The 15,835-nt window shown below is 56.3% G+C and overlaps 1 protein-coding gene across 1 annotated transcript in view; it reads right to left on the minus strand.

Annotated features, from left to right (window-relative positions):
* Window positions 1–15,297, minus strand: part of GFRA2 (GDNF family receptor alpha 2) — an 83,978-nt gene extending 68,681 nt beyond the window's left edge. The window contains exons 1-3 of the mRNA XM_080831004.1: window positions 15,185–15,297; window positions 9,690–10,004; window positions 3,340–3,423 (exon numbers count right to left, since the gene is read on the minus strand). Coding sequence (XP_080687130.1) covers window positions 3,340–3,423; window positions 9,690–10,004; window positions 15,185–15,224 — 439 coding nt within the window. The 5' untranslated portion in view covers window positions 15,225–15,297. The remainder of the gene's footprint in view (window positions 1–3,339; window positions 3,424–9,689; window positions 10,005–15,184) is intronic.
* Between the last annotated feature and the right edge of the window lie 538 nt (window positions 15,298–15,835).

A 15,835-nucleotide genomic window follows, 5' to 3' on the forward strand; every position in this document is an offset into this window, starting at 1 on the left:
AAGCTACAAGAGCACCCTTTTCTGGGTCCCAAGGGCCCGGATTGGGTGTAGTGTGGCCCAGAGGGGGGCCACAGAGACCCCATACTCCCCACCCACAGCCACGCAGAGACGATGGAGGAGGCAATGCACAGCCAACTCTGGGCCTGTGCAAGAGTAGACGGGCTCCGCCCAGTTCTCGGGGGTGGCAGTCTCATCATGCCAGAGCCCCAGTACAGATCTTGGGTCCCACAAGCCAGACCTTCTCAGCCAGCCAGCCACAGCTAGGTGACATGTGTGCCCAGATACTGACCCCACGGGGCAGCCACAGAGAGGCCCAGGTCCCCCTGAGCACTAAGACGCTCTGCTCACTTGAGCATGCCACCTGATACTGCCACTGTCTTTGTGCCTTGGTGGGGAAGATCGGGGAGCTCTGCTCTAAGCTTGTCTTCCTTCTTCAGAAAAGAAACACAAGGTCTGGAGCAGGGAGGTGACCTCCCCACAGCCCTTCAGGTGATCTGTGGCAGAGAACGCACTGGCACTCGCCCCGGCCTCCCAGCTCAGCATCCAGCCTTGTTTTTGCTCTGTGCCCCACCCTGGCCCACTTGGTTTCTTGCTGGCCTGGCCAGGGCCCTCTTCCCAGCTCTGCGCCCAAGCTTCCCAGACGGAGCCACCCATGCACCAACTCTGGGGCTACTCTGGATGGAGTGGGGTCAACTGAATGATGAGGGGGAGATTGTCACAGACCCCGAAGCTATGCCCTCTCCCTGACCCCAGGGATCCAGGGTCATGTGGGGTCTAGTTTCATCTGGGCAGCAGGTAAATGAATCTGGTTCAGTGAAATGAGATCCAGTAACTTCCTCACTTGTCAATATCCTTACCCCGAGGAGTATTAAGCCCATTACATAAAGATTTTTTGCTTGAGGGATGCCTGGGTGGCTCAGTCGGTTAAGTGTCTGCCTTCAGCTTGGGTCGTGATCCCAGGGTCTTGGGATCAAGTCCTGCATCGGGCTCCCTGCTCGGCAGGGTGTCCGCCTCTCCCTCTGCCTGCTGCTCCCCCTGCTTGTGCTCTCTTGCTCACTCACTCTCTCTCTGATAAATAAGTAAATAAAAGAAAAGATGTTTAGTGGGAGCCTGGGAAGCAGACCTCTGACCTTTACCCTTCAAGGAGCAAGCCTAAATGATTTCTTTGTTGGAGGGAAACCCAAAGGCTCCTGCTCCTCCAACAGAACCCAACTGGCAGGGTGGGAACTGCGTACATCGGGGCTGGAGGGCATCCCCACTATAGCACCCCAGGCTGAGAATGTTTTTAACCTGTATCTGAGCCCTGAGGCCATCTCCGAAAGAGTGGCCTGAGGTGGAGCTCTAGCCAAAACCAATCAGGATCACCTCTGAAGTCCCCATTCCATCAGTACCACCCCCAAACACCACCAGGGCTCAAGGGAAAATCTAGATGGTCACCCTTTGGCCAATGCCTCCTTTCTCATGGGGTTCCAGAATTTCCTCCACCAAGTACCTATGTACCCTCCTGTATCAATCTCTTAGATATCACTCTCTTAGAAATTACTAGATTTCATGTATTCTCAATGGAACCAAGGGTGCAAAAATTGGTTCTTGGGTAGGCAAAAAAAAAAAAAAAAGTAAGTATTCCTTGGTATTTGCTCTGCACTATATTGTACCCACCAAATTCATATGCTAAAGTCCTAATCTCCAATGTGATTGTATTTCCAGACAGAGCTTTAGGAGGTAATCAGGTTAAGTGAGGTCATAAAGGTAAGAAGGTAGGGCCATGACCAACAGAAATGGTGTCCTTATTTTAAAAGAAGAAAAAGAAAAGAACTCTCTCACTCTCTCACTCTCTCTCCCCTTCCCTCCCTCCCTGCCACCCCTCACCCCACCCTGTGAGGACACAGTAAAAACGTGGCCATCTGCAAGCCGGGAAAAGGCCTCTCGCCAGAAACCGAGCCCCACCAGACCTTGATCTTCAACTTCCAGTCTCTATGAGATAATACATTTCTTTTGGTGAAGCTCCCCAACACGGTATTTTGTTAGGGCAGCCCGAACAGACTAAGATGGTATTTCTCTACAGAGAATTGACTTTTCTCCTTAGGGGGGCAATAATGGAAAAAGAAAGTTTGAGAAAGTCTCCTAGAGAATTCTTCATTTGAAAGGGTCTAGGGTCTCACTGGAGAGCCTTTCATTTCACAGTTTTAGAGCGCTGTTTCTCAACTGGTGGCAGTCTTGTCCCCAAGAGACATTTGAGACATCTGGAAACATTTTCGGTTGTCACAACTCAGTGTGCTGCTCCTGGCATCCCATGGGTAGAGGCCAGGGACACTGCTGAACATCCAGCAATGCATGGGAATGGGACAGCTCCGCCCACAGGAGAGCACTATCCAGGTCAAAACGCCAACGGCGCTGCTGTTGAGAACCCATGGTTTAGAGCAAAAGAAACTTCAGAAGTCTTCATATACTGCCACGAAACTTCCTCGAATCCCGAGGTCTGGGGCTCTGAATGGAACAGGCCCCCATGGCCACCCTGGAGCCCCAGTGATGGCTTCAGGAGGTACTCATCCCCAGCCCCCTCCCCCAGAGCAGTTCCCAAGACTGGAAGGCCCTCCCCAGGGCCCGAGCAGGAGCGGCTGCCCTGGGCCCGCAGGTCTCCCAGATGCCAGAGGGAGCAGGCCAAGAAGAAGGAACAACAGACTCATCAGACTCCTACACAAAGACCATGGCAAGCCAAGCTAGAGTTCCAGAGTCCTCTCATTTCCTGGGGCAGGCTGGGGCAGGAGTGGCCAGGGGACTCAGAGGCCTCTCAGTCGTGCTCAAGAAGAAGAGACCTCAGGGGAAGGGGAGTCCCAGAGAGGAGCAGGGAGGGATGACACTACTGCCAAGAGCCACGGCTAATGGTTCCTCTTCGGGCCCTGAGCTGCACTGCCCAGCATCTCTCTGAGCCCTTTATAGCCACTGGCTCATCCAGACCTCACACCAGTCCAAGGTAGGTACTCTCCCACTGTGCAACTGAGGAAACTGAGGCACAACAAAGTTGAACCACTTGACCAAAGTAGAATTCCAAAGTGCAAGAGTTGGGGACTGGAAAGAAGGACGCCACAGGGCAAGAAAAACTCGGGGAGTGACACCAAGTTTCCGATTCAAGACCCACTGCAGGGTAGACGCATTCTACGCAATTCCCATAAGTGCTCCACTCCACACACAGCCTCGGGACTAGGTGTACGGCTTCTTCTTTCGTAGACGAGGACCCAGAGCTCAGAAACACGGAGGGGCTTGCTGGTGGAAGGCAGAACCGGATAAAGTCCCCGGCACCGGGGAGGACTGGGGAGGCCCGAGCACGAGCCCACTTACCTGAGAAGATTGAAGCAAGCCTGAAGATGTCCGAGAGGCGGGAGGTCACCGGCTCGTAGGGTGAGGCTTCGTAAAACTCCTCACCTGGAAGAGAAAACCAGCGTCAGGCACGGGCTCACGCCTCCCACGGTGCCAGACAAGAGCGAGCGACGCATGGGATACTGAGCACTCCGCACACACAGGTGAGCTCTTTCTCTCCAACTGGAGTAGAGGTCCCCCACAGCAGGTCAGTACTGTTCATGCTTCCCTCTCCTGACCTCCCTGCATGTCCAGCCCTCTTCTAAGGACTTCCAAACGCTTCCAGAAATCAAGCACTGGGGATGTGGACAGCCTGCAGAAGACCAGGCATAAAGCAAAGGATTTGAAGACAAAGGCCCTCCAAGGTTTTTCTGTACAGCTTCCTCATCTCATAGGAGAGGACTCTGAGTTGGCCCAGAGAGGTAAAGCAACCTGACTGAGATCACACAGATCCCTGTGGCAGAGCTAGACTAGAATCAGGTCCCCTGGCTCTCATGCTTTGCCCAGGCCACCTAAGGGCCCAGAACTTCCTCTTTGCTTCCCGTCGCGTCACCAGAAGAGTCTGACTGGAGGGGCTGAAGGTCTGCTAAGTGGAGGCCTGACCCCCCCACCCCCAGCTTGTCTGACTGACTCCCCACCTCCGCACTTCCTGCTGGGCCTCCCCACCACCTGCTGGCTTCTCAGATTTCCCCTCAGGGTTTTGGGGTGCCTCAGAGCCTTGGCGAGTGGGAAAAGCGAGCGAGTGACAGGAGATAAATGGCACAGGGATGCCCTGGAGACCCAGCACCTCCTCGTCGGGACTCCCCTCCGCCAACACCGCGGCAGGAGAGGAAATATCCTCTTGAGACGTCACCGAGAGGAGAAATCAATGGGTAATCACTCAGACTGTGTGTGTGCGCTGAAGGGGCGGAGGAGACCGGTGACGACCCGGAGTCTCACACATTGATTTCCCATCCACCCAGGGTCTGGTGCCTGAAGAAGAGCACACGTGCGGTGGCATCCGTGGGGCCACTGGCAAGAAGGGGCCAGCCACCCAGAAGAGGGGACTTACAATCTGCCTTTAAGGGGCTCATCCAGCCAGCCCCAGGAGGTCCCCCAGAGGCCAGCACTCCAGGCTTGCCGGCCCTCTGCTGGTTCACAGAGCAAGGCATCTGTCTGCTAGCAGGCCCCCCCAAAATGGTGTGGACCCCAGATACTCATTCTCCCCTGGAGAACGGGCCCCCACCCTTCAATTCCCCCCATAGGAGCGAACACCCCTCAGGCCCTGAGACACACAGCGGGGCCTGAGTGCTATCTGCCCACCGACATCCTTTTAGGCCAGTCTCCAATCCCACCTTCCCTGGGACTGTCCAGGCCTGGACAACCTCAGCATCCTCCTCTCTACCCACAGGCACCGGGGAAACCCCAGGCAGTGGGGGTGTTACCAGCCACAGCTATTTGTTGGGGTCAAATAATGCAAGAGCTTAGGAAGCTTTTTTGTAATAAAAATGGTGTTATACTGAGCCCTCTGTGTGCCGGCACCACTGAAAGCACTTTCGGTCTACAAACTCACTTCATCCTCTTAATATCTCTATGAGATAGGCACTCTTCCTCTCCCTGTTTTATTGCTAAAGAACTGGCCTGAAAAACAGTATGGAGGTTCCTCAAAAAGTTGAAAATAGAGCTACCCTACAACCCAGTAATCGCACTACTGGGTATTTACCCTAAAGATTCAAATGTAGGGATCCGAAGGGGCATGTGCACCCCAATGTTTATAGCAGCAATGTCCACAATAGCCAAACTGTGGAAATAACCTAGATGTCCGTCAACAGATGAATGGATAAAGAAGATGTGGCCTATATACAATGGAATACTATGCAGCCATCAAAAGAAAAATGAAACCTTGCCATTTGCAATGATGTGGTTGGAAGTAGAGGGAATTATGCTGAGCAAAATAAGTCAATCAGAGAAAGACAATTATCATATGATCTCTCTGATATGAAGAGTTTGAGAAGCAAGGCAGGGGTTTGTGGGGTATAGGGAGGGAAAATATAAAACAAGATGGGACCGGGGAGGGAGACAACCATAAAGGCTCTTAATCTCAGGAAACAAACTGAGGGTTGCTGGGGAGTGGGGGGTAGGGTTAGGGAGGGATAGGGTGGCTGGGAGATGCACATTGGGGAGGGTATGTGCTATAGTGAGTGCTGTGAAGTGTGTGAGACTGATGATTCACAGACCTGTACCCGTGGGGCAAACAATACATTATATGTTAATAAATAAATAAATAAAGTAATTATTGATGGGTAAAAAAAAAAAAAGAACTGGCCTGAGACGGTACAGAGATAAGTAACTGGCCCAGCACCCCACAACTGGTAAGTGGCAGAGCCAGGTTTCGAACCCAGGCAGCTGGCTCTGGAGTCCAAGCACTTAGCCAGACGTATTCGGTCTCCAAAATGAAAAGTGTTGACAAACCTAACTGTTCTTAAACAAGTACTGCTGCTGTTTGACTTTTCACAGGGTCAGCCTTATGCCAGCTGGATTGCTCCCCCAGCCCAGGGCCTGTCCTTCGCTCCTGCACCTGGCACAGCGAGGCCCCTGGGTATGGATCAGCTAGCATGAGTGACTGCAGAGTTGGCGGGGAGTGTCCGGGGGGAAAACAGCCTATTCCAGGACTGGCTGGGAGAGGCCCATCCTATTTAAGTCAACTCATGCTGACCTGCTCCTGCAGCAGAATGCACCAGTGGGAAATTGGAGACCTGTCCCCTCGGGCATCCTGGCCACCAGAATGACCCAAATCTAGCATGTCAGATTCCTGGGCCATGACCTGTGGGAGGGGCCTGTGCTCTTCATATCTGAAGCACCTGAATGACCCTGAACTTCAGTGCCACCTCTGGAGAAGGCAAGAAGCCTGGTCACCAGTGCCCTGTGGAACCATCAAGGGCAGCACTCCCCCATGAAAATACTGGTGGTTATGGTGGTGGTGACAGAAGGGAAAGTTGAGCCCCTGGCCACAGCATCTCCCCAGGGCAGCTGGAAAGGGGGCTTGGAAAAGGAGTCAGGGCTCCTGGTTCCACCAACCCTCCTCCCTGCACCTCAGCTTCCCCACCAAAGCGGGAGTGGGACAAAACGATCTCTAGGTCCTTTGCAATTGGGACTGTCCAGGATCTCAGCAGAAGGCACATTCCTGCCACCGCCACCTCTGTCTGCTGCTGAGCTTCTCAGACTCTGCAGAGCTCGGTCTCAGGTGGAGGAAGAAGGTGGGGCCCACCCTCCAGGGCAATCACATCCGTGGGCAGGGGCCAAGGAGAAGCCGCAATCAGAGTCCAAACACAGATCTCTCCTCTCCACCATCCCCCACCCTGCCCCGGGCCCAAGCCAGGTTATTAAGTGTTATTAAGCAATAGGGAGGAAGTGCTCGCAGCCTACCCCAGGGAGACCGCTCATCCCACACCGTGAATAATTAACTCTCGATGGATCCTGTCACTCACAGGAATGTTACCTGCTGTTAAAAGGCCTCTCAGCCTCCCCTGGCCGGCTCTAGGCAGAAACTACCTCTGGCTCCCAAGAGCCAGGAATGGGGGCAGGGTGGGTTCTGAGGAACGAGAAAGCAGAAGCTCTACTTTTAGAGGATTGGCCCAGGGGAGGTTCTCCTAGCCCAGACGCAGGCCAGCACAGGGACCATGGCTGAATCAGCAACCCCCCCCACCCCGCAATTCCGAAGCAAACAGTCGTGGCTTCAGAGGTGTTTGCTGAGTAAGAGAACCAGCAAGCCAGCTCACACCTCTCCAGTCCCCCATTCCTGGGTTGAGAGGGCCCTGAATTCAGACCACAGGGCATAAAGCCCGTGATGCGTACCATCGTCATCCAAACGCCCCACAGCCGAGGTCCCACCAGTAGGGGCCTCGGTGCTCTGGCCAGAGGAAGCCACTCCGGTGGTGGCAAGGCTCTAAGCGGGCCCACCTGGCTCTTCCAGCTGGCAGTCCCTCTGTCCCCTCCCTGTGTGTCCTGCAGCCCTCCGTAAGCCCACCCCAAGGTAATGCCCCACCTCCCCCGGGTTGAAACTGAAGGCCTCGGGAAAGAAAACAAGAAACTAAACAACCCAGCCGTGGGCTCAGAGACCTCAGTTTTCAGGCCCTGCGAGGCATTCTCCCTCACCTCGCAGAGAGTAACAGACAACAGCTTTGTGGCACTGTTTCCCCTTCTCTGCTCACCTCTAGTTCCAGGGCTCGAGGTGGCTAGGAACAGGAGACTGGTTCAGGGGAGTTACTTTGCTATTCACGGTGGTGACACTGTTCATAATGACATGCCCACTTTACTCCCATATTCAGGGCGTATTGGAAACATCTTGGTCCCTGGTCAGAAACCACTCATTCTCTGGCCCCGTTTCCTCCTTCCCTCCAGCACCCTCCATCTCAGGCTAAGCAAGGGTGCGGCTCCACAGCATACCGCTCTCTTCACCTCCACACCTCCATCACTACTGGCCTAACCTTTGGATTCAAGCTGCTCCACCCTCTCACATCTCTAAAAACAGTCGTCCTTTGTTCTCTCTCCTCTTCGCGGCAAAATTCTAGAAGTGGTCCACAGTCACCACTCCCGGCTCCCATTCACTCCGTAACCAGGCTTCTGCTCCCAGCACCCACCTGCAGAGCTCACCCCAAGGGCACAGAGACCCTGCCAGCCCTCTCCCTTTGGAGCCCAAGTACTGGAGACTGCCGAACCCGCTTCCTTCCCGGGTCTCCTACTGTCCCTCCCACCTCTCTCCCGGCTCCCTTGCAGGTGCCGCTGCGTGCCGGCCATCTTTAAACCTTGGTGGACCCGGGAGCTCTGTCCCTGCCTCACCTCAGTGTGCGCACACCAGCTGTATGTGCAGTGCGTCTTCCCCACCTGCGCTCCAGCCCTACAAGAATGGCTGTGTCCGGGCCATGGCCAACCAAAGCCACATGCCCCAAAATTAAGGCGTCATCTCTCTAGCCTCCCCCAACAGGAAACCTTCGCTGCCTCTTGTAAATGGCCTGATCACCCACCCCGTTGTGCAAAAGAGAAAACTGTCCCCCTTGACTCTTCTCCCTTCACCAAGACCTGTTAGTTCTACCTCCTTGGACCCTGCCTCAGTCCTGCCACGGTCCTTGGGCGGCCACCACAACCCCTGGCCTGGATCACAGCAGCAGCCTCCAACCTACTCTCTCCCCTGGAACACAGGAGCACTGTCCTGAAGCCCAGATCACAGGTCTCCCCTTGCGGGGCTCCCTGAGGCCCAGCCAGTTCACACCCCTCCCCTCTCCTCACCCATCCCCACCTTCAACTCCCCACTTGACTATACTGAGTTACTTATAGGTCTGCAGGTGAGTTTAACTCCCTCCTGGGGGCCTTCGCCCAAGCTCCCCCTCCACCTCCCACACTTCCTGTATCCCTCCCAATGTAACTGCAGCTCACTCCTTAGTCTCGCCTCGGAGGCTGCCTCTTCCAGGAATGCTCTTCAGATTTTCTAAGATGCTGCCTTGGGGCTCCCACAGCACCAGTGCTTTCCAACAGCACTCATGCCACCAAACGACAGAAAGCCCTCACTTCTCTGCACCATCCCCCCAACTATGAGCTCCCTGAAGGCAGAGGCTACACCAGCTTATTCTCAAGTGTTCCCACAATGCCTTGCAGATGATACCCTCTCAATAAACAGTTGTTGGACCAATGAATGAACGTCTGACCAAGGTGTCCCATCCTCCGGCACTATATACAAATCCTCCACACTGTGGTCCTGAGGGGGACCCCACCCGGGAGCCCGCTGCTAGGGGAGGGGCAGTTGCGGCTTCCACCTCCAGAGCTGCAGGGGCCTGCTGCCCACACACTACTCCAGGCCCTGTAGAAGGGGCCTAGGCCAGCCCCAGGGTCAGGAAGCCACCTGCAGAGCAAGCCTCCTGGCAGCAGGAAGAGCAAAACTGGGACTGCCCTCAGCTCAGAGCCCAGGGCTTGGGGGAGGGGGGGTTGGTGGGGGCCGGTTTGCTTGGTGGCACAGCTCTGCCTGCACCCCATCTGCTGCCTACCCTTCTCTGTTACCGCTTCACGGCCCGTCCGTCCGTCCGTCCGTCCATCCATCCATCCTCTCCCCGACCCTGAGTCCCCTCCTTTCTCCCGCCTTTTTCTCCTTCTCCCACCTGCCCCCCTTTACCCCCCAGCTGTCACTCCACCTCCAACAGCCGCCCTCCCAAGGGGGCCAGCAGCTTCCTCTGAATTCTAGGCTCCCCTGGCAAGGAGCGATGGAGCGGTTGCCAGCTCCCTCAGGTACCAAGCCTTCCCCGGAACCCAGGCCCCCACCCGCCTCGCCTCGCCCCGCCCCGCCCCCCCGAGGCCCCGCCTACCCTCGGTCAGCCCCAGGTGGATGCTCCAGTAGATCTGCAGACACTGCAGCTCCTTCTTCATGCCCCGCTTGCAGCGACAGTCGTACAGCGGGCTCTCCTGCAGGACCTCCAGGGCCGCCTGGCACTCCTTGTTGGCCAGCATGGTGTTGCGGTCCCGGCCCGCCAGGCACTGCCGCAGCGTGCGGTAGCGGGAGCTGCAGTTGGATTCCGCGGCGCACAGCTCATTGGCCCGGACGCAGTCCACCGGGGGGCGCCAGCCGTGGAGCTCGGGGCCCTGCGGGGAGGAAGGGCTGGCCAAAGAGCGGAGGGTCTCGTCTGGGTGGTGGGGAGGGAAGACAAGCATGAATGAGGGCCGCCACGACCTCCGACCCAAGATGCAGGCCTGGGGGCTGGGGCCCTTCTGGGAACTCCACACCCATCTCACGCCAAAGCACACCAAAGCCGACTCCATGCTGCCTTTCCCCACCACAGAGCGGGTCCCAGGAAGAGCCAGGAATGGATCCCCAAGACACCAACATCCCTCCTCAACCCCAAAGGAGACCTCGAGCTGTCATTGTGCCCTGGCTCACTAGATTCTCTTGCAATCGCACTCGGTCGTCCCTCAGCCCTGGGCCCAGGAGCTGACCACAGTAAAGCCGGAAGACCCTTGAGCAAGACCACGGAGGCCAGAGAAGAATGCCACAGCCTCAGGGGAGAGCTGGGGGGCTGCAGGGCCTGCCCGAGTGTGCAGAGGGGGACTCTTGCTTTCCTGCTGCCCAAGCCTCCATCCACCTCAGTTCCAGCCAGAGGTCCGGCCAACACGCTGGGTCAAACGGGGAAAGTAGCAGGAAATAATTTTACTTTCCTAGTCCGTTAGGGCCTCAGAGACCACAGCATCCAACTCCACCACCCCACCATTTTACCCTGGGGAAACTGAGGCCTAAAGAAGGGAGATGACAACTCAAGGTCACAAAGGACCCCTCGGACTACTGGCCTGTCCATTCTGAGTTTCCAGGCTCTAAAAGAAGACCCCGAGAGATAAGCCTGAACTGGTCCTGAGGCAAGCCCAGAAGGGGGCAGCCACCCCTTTCCAGTCCAGCCCTCCACACCTCCCAGTCCAACGCCACCCTGGCTGGACACCTGAAACAATGCCTTCTGTGGCCCAGTTCTACCCCAGCCCTGCAGAAAGAGTGCTGCAGGCGTAGCTTTCCTCCGTGTGTGTGTGTGTGTGTGTGTGTGTGTGTGTTCGTCCTGACGGGCTTTTCTCATCTCTCTCTCACACACTTCTCTCTCTGACTTCCTTCCTTCTAAGGTCCATTTCTCCATCACCTTTGCTCTTTGAATAGCCCCGTGCTCGCTCGCTCACTCTCTAGCACCACCTACTTCTTCCCTCTTCCCTTTCCTCTCCACCCTTCTCTGAAACCCTCTCCCCGCTCGGTCTCTCCTTTTATTTCTTCTTTCCAAAAGCTGAATAAGAAGCCAATTTGCAGCTGCAAAAGGGAAGAGCTTCCCTCCCTGGAGTCTGGCCTTGCATGTGGAGCCTCGGCTCTCCAAAAGTGCACAGCCACCCTTCTTACCCAGTACCCTCAGAGCATCTAAACCCGCAGTCCTCTGAAGGAAGGGGCTCAGGGGGAAAAGATTCGGAAGTGAAGGGCACGGAGGAGCCCACTGGTCCTGTCAAATCAAGCTCCTAAAATGGTTTCCTCTAGACAGGGACAGTCTCCCCTTCCCCTCCAGATCCTGCCCCAGAAAAAGCCCTTCCATATGCCAGAGCCAAGGCCGCCTTTTCCAAGACCCAGGAGTGACCTGGGAGGCTTCCTCCATTCCATCCAGCCCAAAGCACACTAAGATCTTGGGCCAGAAGGCTCCTCCTCCGAAGTCCACAGAATCTGCCCTTCCCCTCCCGGCATCCCTACCCAGAAAGGCCACTTCTCACTCCTTCCCCCAGGAGGCCCTGCGCAGGGGGGGAGCTACCATAGGGCGACAGCGACACCTAGAGGCAGAGCCCTGCTCGCGAGCCCGTCATCCAGACTGCGGCTGAGGGGAAAGGACTGCACCACTGGAGGGAGCCGACCTACCCCACAAGAAGAGGAAGTAGAAGAGCAAGGGGTAGCCTGGAGTGGGAAAGCCCATAAGGGCCAGAGCAAAAGATACTCCTTCTCCCATTGACCGTACCTCTGGCTTAGGACAGGGAAGAGCTGAAGGCTGTGGCCAGGCTGAGACAAGACCAGAGAAGAAGCCAGCTGTTGGGCGGCACCGGCTGGAGAGGTGTCCTCCGCCCAAGCAGAGGCAGCAGCTTTGTTTCCTGGCTTCAGCAAATTCCTAGGTCCCCAAGCAGGACTCAGTGCCTCTGGGCCACCCAGGAGCAGCTGGGCTGACCCGGCCTCACTTGCACCTGCTACCCCCACCTAGCCAGCCAGCCAGCCTGCCTGCTAGAGCCTCAAGAACGACCCAACCCGGGACTTCTACTGACTTCCCTCTGGCATCCCAGCAACCTTCTCCCTTCCCACCTTGACTGTGCCTGAGGCTGCACTGTCTGTGACAAGTAAGGACGCTGGCCTGGGGGATTGGGGTAAGAAGGACACTTACCACGCCTGCCCTACAGGTGGGTTCTAGAGCCCCACAGGACAATCCTCGCAGCATCCTGGGCTCCTGGGCCAAAAGCAAGGGCTTCCCCCATCTCCCCAGTGATGGGGGATGCTTTGCGGAGAGCCAGTGTATCCTCTCCCCAAGCTCCCTGGCTGCACCCATCCTTGGCTCTTCTAGTTGGCGTCATGACCCCCAGAACCAATCAAGTCCAGCCAGAGAAAGAAATAGCAGCTGGGAGCTTTGGGCCAAGAATTCTAAAAGAGTAAAGGTCAGAAGGCATCCTGGTGCATCCAAATTCTAAATCAGGAGAAAACTCAGATCCATCAAGAAAAGACAAGTGGAAAAGCTGCTACAGAGACAAGGGGGCACAGAGAGACTGCCCGGAGCTACAAACACACTCCCGTACTTGAGAGCCCCGCAAGTGCTAGAATGCACACTAGGATCCCAGTGGGAAGTGGGCCCTGTGACCAGCCCTGCCCTCAAGTGACTTGCCCCATCTCACTCTCTCCCTGGGTACGTCAACCCTAGAGGTCAAGATGACTAGGCCAGAAAGGCCTCTCTACCTCCAGGCCTCACTCTTGTGGGGGGCATACTGAAGACCCATGTTCCTGGCACCACACTTCGCCATGCTCCCATACACACACACTGAAGCTGCCTACCCAGGCTCAAGCTTCCCAAATCCTCTCCCCCCAAGTGGAATTTCCAACCAACTCCCAAATGGCGGGCTCCTTGCCAAGGAAAGTGGCCCTGAGGCTGAAGTTTCCTCACTACCAACCTATCCCTTCCTCCTTGGCTGGCCTAACCCAGAGTCTTCTAATATCTGGTGGTCACTCCACTAACCCCGCCCCCCAGTTCTGGAAAGGGGGAAGGGAGGGAAGGGAGGGAAGGGAGCTGAAAGGCTCTGACCAAAAGGACTGCTGTCCCCGGCTTTTACTTCTCCTCTCACCTCTGTCCCCAGGGTCTCAGACCCCAGGTGCATCTCTGACACACAAAGACACACACACAGCCCTATATCATGAGAACAAAGTCAACTCCGCAGCCCTCCCAGCTGAAAAAAGCCTGCCTGCAACATGGGGTTCTGGGCCTAGAAAGGACTAAGAGCCCCACACCACTCTTCTCCACCCCAGGACATCAGAATTCACCTCTGGGGTATATACATACAGCTCAGCAGCAGACAATCTGGCTGCTTCTCCCGAAATACAATTTTCTTTTCTTCTTGGCCCCAGAAAGCTGGGTTTTCAAACCAGCAGTGGGAGAAAAGGTCAGGTTTTGTAACAACCCCTCCAGAATGAGAGCCCACTTGCAGTGGGTTGCCAGGAAGGGCTGCAAGCTCACGGTGGGCCCCAGAGCCCCTACCCAGTTTCCACCGGCCGCTCCTTCCACCCTGGAGACAGCGGCCTCTGGCTTAGGGGGCAGGACCCATGAAGGCCACACCCTAGAGCAAGGCCAGGCACCCAGGGGAATGGCAGCTTCTGAGAGGGGGTAGAAGCAGGGGTGGACAAAGAGTCCAGGGCCCAACCAGTATTGACTCAAATCCCTTATTCAAGCCAGGAGGGCACTTACCAGATGACCCACATCTTTCTGTGATGGGCACCTACCCCCTCAGGCCTTCCCTTCGCCCCTCCGTCAGGAGAGTAAGGATACAGTCCTGACCCAGCCAGGCAGCCTGGCTCACCATAGGCTGTCGGCAGGCCAAGGGGGGGAAGAACAGCACCCACACTCAAGTAGATGCGAGTACCCTCAACACACTCATTACCCAGCTCCCTCTCCAGAGCACCTACCCAGGACCAGCTCCCTCTCCAGAGCACCTACCCCAGGCAGCAGCCTTGCCAGGGACTCAGGTCAGCACCAGGCCTTGCCAACACCTTCTTCCTCACCTCCACTCCCAGAATGCTCTCTCTATACCCACTTCCCAAGCAGCTGGGATTTCACATAGCACAAAAGGGCAAGAGGGGTTGGGGATTCTGGGTGGGAAAGAGCCTGCCCAGGGTTCAGGGCACCAGGCAACCCCTCCTCCCTGCCCCTGGAGGAGGGGGCTTATAGAATAAGCAGGTGGTCTTGTTCAGATCCCTTTTTTTTCCCGGCAACTCCTCTCCGTCTTCACCCAAGGAAGCAAACTTTGACCTCCCTCCCTCCTCCTCCCACGAGCTACAGGGTCCCCAGGCGGCCAGAGGTGGTGAAGGATAGGTGGTGAACGGTTGCTCACAACCCTCCACTCCTGCCCACGCATCTGGCTCGGGTCTGGCTGGAAGGGCGGGCAAAGGGTGGGGAGAAACTTGAAAAGTATTCCAGGGAGCGGGGCCACTGGAAAGGGTTTCAGAGAGAGGGGAGTGGGATGCATTTCCCAAAGGTTGATTGGCAGGTGAGGGGATGGCTGCCAACGCTGCCCCCACCAATGTCCAAGCAGGAGATCCTGGAGAAACCCACGCCGTCCACCGGGATCGATCCGGGAGCAGACCAGAAAGATGGAACTGGCATGATTTTTCTCTCCGTGACACAGAGCTTCTCCCCACCCTTCTCTCTTCCAGATCAAGAGTTGGAATTCTTTTTTCTTAACTTGCCGCAATTTGAACCCAATATTTTGAGAGAAATGAGTGCTAGCATTGTGTGTGAGTAAGCGAGGGTGCGTGTGTGCGTGCGTGTGTGCGGCGATGGTTTGGGTGTTCCAAGTCTCCTTCCCAAGCCCCGCGCGTAACCAGCCAGCCGCGGTTCGCGTCCCTCCGCCCGCAGCCTCGCCGACCGGCCCCGCTCGGTTCGGCAGCGCCGGGGCCCGGCTCGCTCCGCGGCGCGCTCTCCCCGCCGGTCTCCAGCCCGCGCCCCGCTCGCCCTCCGCGTTCCCGGCTTCTCGCCGGCGACAGAACGCGCGACCCCGCGGGGCCCCCCAGGCTCCGGCGGACAAGCTGCCCTCCCCGCCCGCAGGTACTCACCTAAAAAGAAGAGGAGGCAGAAGATGTTTGCCAAGATCATGTTAAATAAATCCCACAGTTTTTTTGTGTGTCTTTCTCCCTTGGTTAAAAATAATAATAACAACAACAATAATAATAGCCAAGCAGTGATAATCAGCCCCAAATCCAATGCGGAGATTCCAGCTAGTCCACCCGATAAGGATCCTGAGTCCTGCGATTCTCGCCTCTGGCAGAAGGGTGGAGGGGGAGGAGGGCGGTGGGCTACCTCTCGACGCCCCCCTTGCCCACTAAAATCAAATATACACGTAAATGAGCATATATCTGCTTTACAAGCCGACAGCTTGGTCCTCGCTCTGTCCTGCCCTCCGCTGGTCCCGGAAGGCTCGGGTCCCCGCGGGTCCAATTCCCCTGCGCTTCCCAGGAGCGGACTGGGGAGGTGGGGAGGAGGCGATCTGAGAGTGAAGGGCTAGAAGGAAGCAGCGAGGGTGGGGGTCAGAATAAAATGCAAATAGGAGAGAAATCCACCGACGGGTGTTAGCGCCAAGGAACAATCCAGTGGGAGCTTCGAAGACGAGAGCCCGGAGTAGCTTCTTTCGCACCCAGACGAAGAAAAGATTCAAAGAAAAAAAAAATCTTCTCCCGCTAACCCTTGCTCGTCTCACTTTTTTCTAA

The sequence above is a fragment of the Martes martes genome, assembly GCF_963455335.1.
Source record: "Martes martes genome assembly, chromosome: 2".
NCBI lineage: Eukaryota > Metazoa > Chordata > Mammalia > Carnivora > Mustelidae > Martes > Martes martes.